The following is a 6,056-nucleotide window of genomic DNA, read 5'->3' as shown; positions in this document are numbered from 1 at the left end:
GATTACAGGCGTGAGCCACCGTGCCCAGCCCCCTGTGAATTTTTTTGAGGCTACACAAATGTGAAATTTTGAATAAAAAGGACTGATGAAAGTGTTTGGAAATTCTTTTTTTTGTTCTGTTGTAGTTGCTGTGCAGCCCGGAGAGCAGCTTCTTAGCCCAGAAAGAAGGACCAGTGCTCCAAAGGCTGTCAGACAGGATGATGAGGTAGACCCAAACACACAGAGTAAGTCTCAGGACCCATTTTTCTTACTTATCTTTCTTTGGGGGCTTAAAAGTCATTCACAAAAGGGACTTATAAGTGGTAAGTGTGGACTCTTGAAAGTTTACACTAATTCAGCGCATTCTGTTGTTTATCCCGAACCTAAGGGAGATTTAGTCTGTGTCTTCACAATGCTTTTCCCTTGGCTTAAATACCCTGCCCCGTGCATCCAGCTGTCTGGGACCTGGCAGGCAAGCCAGGGTGTCATGCAGCTGGGGAAGCCCTCCCAGGTGTGCTTCCTGCCCACAGCCTGGGTCTGCACCCTTCCTCCGGGAGGCCCCCTTTCACCTCAACATGTTCCACACTATGGCAGTTACTATGAGCTCCTTGAGGACAGGGAACCTGTTTGTCTTCTTTGTGTTCTCAGAAATTAATGCTTGGCCTATATAAGCCATCAGCAAGTGTTTTTTGAGTTATGAATGAATAAATAGAAACACTAAGGAACTTGAAGCTGGTGTGAATACCCACATGAATATTTGGTAACTTGAGTGTCTATTTCAGCTATCTCTTTTGGTGGATTTTATTTTATTTTTTTTTTAAGAGACAGTCTCACTCTGTCACCCAGGCTACAGTGCAATAGTGTAATCATAGCTCATTGCAGCCTCGAACTTCTGAACTCAAGTGATCTTCCTGCCTCATCCTTCTGAGTAGCTAGGACGACAGGTGTGTGCTGCCACGCCCTGCTAATTTTTACATTTTTTTTGTAGAGATGGGGCTCCCCATGTTGCCCAGGCCATTCTCAGACTCCTGGCCTCAAGTGATCCTCCCACCTCAGCCTCCCAAAGTGCTGGGATTATAGGTGTAAGCCACCATGCTCAGCCAGTGGATTTTAAAGGGAAAATTCCTGCTTTTCTTATAGAAAAAAAATTCAACCCCATCTCTACAAAAAAAATAGAAAAATTAGCTGGCGTGGTGGCTTGCGCCTATAGTCCAGCTACCTGGGAGGCTAAGGCAGGAAGATCACTTGAGCCCAGGAGTTTGAGGCTACAGTGACCTATGATGATGCCACTGCACTCTAGCCTGGGCAACAGAGCGAAACTCTGTCTTAAAAATATATATTATATAATATATATATATCCATCCAAATCCCAGCTATTTAAACCAATTCTAGAGTAAGACATGTACTACAACGTTTCATGTTCTTTCCTCCTCATTCTAGAGCAGACATTTTACTAGCGAAATGGTGAGAATATGCTGATTGGAAAGAAAACTTTTTGGCCAAGTGATTTCTTATTCTCACTAGGGCCTCTAGGCTGCTGGGGCCATTTCAACTCCTTCATCCCAGTGTCTGGGTGAGAATGCCACCTATAGCCTGTCCCACAAAGATGAGATATGCCTCACCTGGTCGTCATGTCCTTTTCATGGCACACTCCTCCTTGGAATACCAGGAGTCTTATCTGTGCTCTGTGCTTCAAGAAACATACCTTTTTATTCATAAATGTGTAAATACTTTGGGTCTTTCTTGCTAGCTTTTGTGTGTACAGTCCTACTCTGGATGGAATTTTCCTGTTTTTAGTCTTAAGCATAGTGGTTTTTTCTTCTAATTCCCTGTCCAAGGTTTTGTAGTTGCAGAGTCACCCAGAAGCAATGGCATTTTCAATACACAGCCAGTTTTTATACGGAACCTCTGAGGCTCCTTCAGTCTTTAGATTGTGAGCTCCTGATTTCTTGTTGCCACCTGAAGAATATGAAAACACTCACCTCCCTGCTTGGCATTTTCTAGCTAAGTGGCAGCTTGGGGAGTTTCTCCTGCAGTGAGAATAAGAACAGTACTAACCTTACAGGGTTGGTGTAAGGATTAAGTAAATTAATCCATGTAAAACACTTGGAACAAATGTCAGTCCTGTTGTAAGTGCTCAACAGATGTTACCATGATTTTGGTTATAGTTTGAATTTCTTGCACTCTGAAATACAGAGACATTTCAAGGGTTTGGGTCAGAATGTCAGGCCCACTGGCTAAAGTGTTTCCAGTTCAGGTTCATGTGACTGTGTTTGTTCCTCATGGTCATCTTTTAGGCTACGTAATTCAGTCCTGGCCTGAGGAAGAAGTTTGATTTTTTGTTTTTTTTTGGTTTTTTTAATCACCTTGATAGGATATTTTTTTAAAGGTTGGCCAATAAATATTATTAAAGCCAACCTCATTTCTCTTAGCTTGGGGCATAAGTCCTTAAGTCCAATAAGAATTCTTGTAATTTTTTGTAATTTTTTTTTTTTTTTGAGACAGAATCTCGCTCTGTTGCCCGGGCTAGAGTGCCGTGGCGTCAGCCTAGCTCACAGCAACCTGAAACTCCTGAGCTCAAGCAATCCTTCTGGCTTAGCCTCCCGAGTAGCTGGGACTACAGGCATGCGCCACCATGCCCAGCTACATTTTTCTATATATATTTAGTTGTCCAGCTAATTTCTTTCTATTTTTAGTAGAGATGGGGTCTCGCTTTTGCTCAGGCTGGTCTTGAACTCCTGAGCTCAAACGATCCTCCCACCTTGACCTCCCAGAGTGCTAGGATTACAGGCGTGAGCCACCACGCCCGGCCCAATAAGAATTCTTTGTATTAGAAAGTTGCCTAAACTATTGAATCTCATGGACTATGGATACTGTCCATAGATAATAATACATTTATCAACTCAACAAATAATTTTTTAGAACATACAGTATGCCGCACTCAAAGTGAATAAGAAATAGTCCCTGCCTTCAAGACACTGACAGGCCAGTGCTGTGGTTCTTTCTGAGAGTGTGGAGTTTTCCTCAACATTCTGCCTCAGGAGTTCTATCAGAACCCCACCCCCAGCCCATTAAGCACCCCTATCCAGGGGAGACAGTGAACCAGGGGTTACAATGGGGTTCTTTGCATACTAGCTTAGGGACAAGCACAGAGTCCTAGGAGACCTCAAGGAAGCGAAAGAGCAGGGAAGGCATCCTGAAGGAACTTTGGAGCTGAGGGCCACAGGATTGCATTCAGGTATTAGCAAGCTGCTGCTGGCTGCATCATGGACAGTGGGCAAGAGGGCTGGGGACTGAGGCAGGAGCTCAAGTTCAAGACCATTGCAGCAATCCTGGCAGAAATGGAGAGAATCTCATAGTTTAGGTAGATATACAGGAGGTAAAATGTACAGGCCTTCAGGGACCAGCTCAAGTCCAGGTGGACTCCACATACTGGTTTGAGCACCTTTAGAGGTCATGCCTTCTGCACTGGGCACACAGAGGAGGGGTGGCAGGTTTGGAGTGTGTTTTCACAGAAAGTCCTTTCTTAACTGGTTGCTTGTTCAGATCCTCAGTATATCACCTCAGCCTGTGAGATGGTGGCAGAAATGGTGGAGTCTCTGCAGTCAGTGTTGGCCTTGGGTCACAAAAGGAATAGCAGCATGCCAGCATTTCTCACGCCCGTGCTCAAGAACATCATCATCAGCCTGGCCCGCTTGCCCCTTGTCAACAGCTACACACGTGTGCCTCCCCTGGTGAGTCTGGCCCTTCCCTTGCAGAAGACGAGGCTAGAGTGAAGTGCACAGGCAGCCCCAGGTTGGGCACGCTCCAAAAGTGAGAAGGAATCTCCTTTGCTCAGTTGCTGCCTTGCTGTGGCCACATGTCTCCTTGCCTGCGGTTTTGACACCTATCTGGTTTCCTCAGGCATGACATACAGTGGTAGATCATAGAAATACTGGATAGGGCATTACATCACTAAATAAGATTTTATCTGCCACTGATAGATTAGTGTTGGATGGGATTCTTAAGTAATTAGACCAATTTGTTTAATGGCAGACTAGCAATTACACCCCCTTAAGTAAGTATTTTCCTCTAAAAGTGGTCATCTTTGGAGATTATTCATGCATTTTGGCACAACTACTTTTACAATTCTCTTTTTGAAATTGTCTTCATAGTCAGTTCAAAATAGGCAGTCTTGATTAGGATTCTTGTTTCAGGTAACATAAAGAGCTTAGCTTAAGGAAGGTGCGGGTCGATGAGGGGTGGACTGTGCTTTCCCCAATGAAATCACATCGGCCTGCCAGCAGGCAGGTGTATTAATAAGGTGAGGGATGTATTCCTTACTGGCAAGAGTCCTCCTCCAAAAGGCTGACCTGTGGCAAGGCTTGAATCAGTAGGAACGGTTGGCCAGAACACAAAGCCAAGTCCCCAGGGAAAGTACTTATTTCTCTGTGTACATGTATGTGTTCATGCATGTGAGACTCTGGGGAGCTTGCACCGAGGAAGTAGTATTGCTCAACTTGGAGGACTGAGGAAGGTTTTGCCCTGGGGGATAAATGTATTCCAGATGGCGGGCTCATTCCAAGGAAAAGCCCAGTGTTCCGGCCATGCTAGACAGTTGCAGAGCAGGGAGTCACGGGCTTTCTGGGAGGAGAGCAGGAGGACTTGCTGGAGAAGCAGACTGTCATTGCTGTGCAGTGTGCTCTCAGCTGCCTTCTCTATGCACCAGGAGTCGGGCAGAGTCAGTGGCATCTGGTTCTGAGACAAGAACTGCTCCTTTGGAGGGGCTCAGGGAGACCATGCAGGAAGGCACAGCCTAGAGGTCACAGTGTCTGGAAAGCCCTTGAGGGCACACTAGCACAGGCTGCATGCTATAGATAAAATTCCTCCAGCAAGCTCTGCAGCCATACCGGAGAGTGCCCTGGTCTGCAAGGCAGCCGTGACAGGCACCATAAAGCCTCCCTCTGGACGTCCACCAGTGGGTTTGCGGGGAGCATAACAGATACAGAGCCTTTCCTGTGGTGCAGCAAGAGGTGAGCTGCCCATTATCACAGAGCCCTTTGGCCCACAGACAGACTGTGTGAATCTGGGGTGGGGCTTCCAGCCTGGGTTCACTTGGGTCCTCTGTCACCTCGTGGAAGGGATGTCAGCTGAGCCTGTTGCTGAACAGCATCGAGTCTGCCTCAGGAAATCCTCTGTGCACGGTGCTTGTTTGAGCATCTCATGGACGTGAGCTGCACTTCATGGAGTTTGCAGAAATGGACAGTATGGATCTTTTTTGTGCCTGCTTGCCAGGAAACGTTTGCATATGAGGCTGAACTTCACATAATGCTTGCCTTTGATTGGGCACAAGGTGTGTCTATAACTCCTGCCTACAACCTCTCCAGCACCTCCCAGCGAGCAGCCAGCCTGCATGGGGTGTGCGGCAGCATCTGGAGAAGGTGGCTCGGGGAGCAACAAGAGGACAGGGAAGGCAGACTTGGGCATGCTTGATGGGGAAGGAGGGTCTCGGGCCAAGGAGTTGGAGCTGTGTTCTGGGGAAGGTAGTGCACTGGCTCTTGGAAAGTCTAGGGGCACATGGAGGCAGCTGGCTCAGGAGGGAGGCCCAGCCGGGAGCAGTGGTGTTTCTTGGTTTCCTCACGATGTGGCTGTCCTGAGTCTGCTGATGTAATGTTCTTTCTTTTTCATCTGCTCAGGTGTGGAAACTTGGGTGGTCACCCAAACCGGGAGGGGATTTTGGCACAGCATACCCTGAGATCCCTGTGGAGTTTCTCCAGGAAAAGGAAGTCTTTAAGGAGTTCATCTACCGCATCAACACACTAGGTACTCTTGCAATCTCTTCTTCAGGGTCACCAGACATTGTCACATACCTACCGTGAGAAAACCCAAAGCTCCAGGATTGGGCTTGTCTGATTTGATTCCAAAAATGATTTGGGGCATGAGAATGATAAAAACCTATGTGAATACATTTTGCAGAGTATACAAAACTCTTTATTACAGTGAGAAATTAGATTCAAGTTTGTGTGTGTGTGTGTGTGTGTGTGTGTGTGTGTGTGTGTGTGTGTGTGTGTGTGTGTGAGTTTAATCCCAGGGGTTTT

General features: G+C 46.7%; 1 protein-coding gene across 2 annotated transcripts in view; it reads left to right on the top strand.

Annotated features, from left to right (window-relative positions):
* Positions 1–6,056, top strand: part of HTT (huntingtin) — a 160,532-nt gene that overhangs the window by 133,058 nt on the left and 21,418 nt on the right. For both annotated transcript variants that reach the window (XM_012655049.1, XM_012655050.1), the window contains 3 exons: positions 126–224; positions 3,526–3,713; positions 5,655–5,781. In XM_012655049.1, the coding sequence (XP_012510503.1) occupies positions 126–224; positions 3,526–3,713; positions 5,655–5,781 (414 nt within the window). The remainder of the gene's footprint in view (positions 1–125; positions 225–3,525; positions 3,714–5,654; positions 5,782–6,056) is intronic.

This window comes from Propithecus coquereli, unplaced genomic scaffold (genome assembly GCF_000956105.1).
Source record: "Propithecus coquereli isolate 6110/MARCELLA unplaced genomic scaffold, Pcoq_1.0 Scaffold459, whole genome shotgun sequence".
Lineage (NCBI taxonomy): Eukaryota > Metazoa > Chordata > Mammalia > Primates > Indriidae > Propithecus > Propithecus coquereli.
This window is presented reverse-complemented; position numbering and strand designations above follow the sequence as displayed.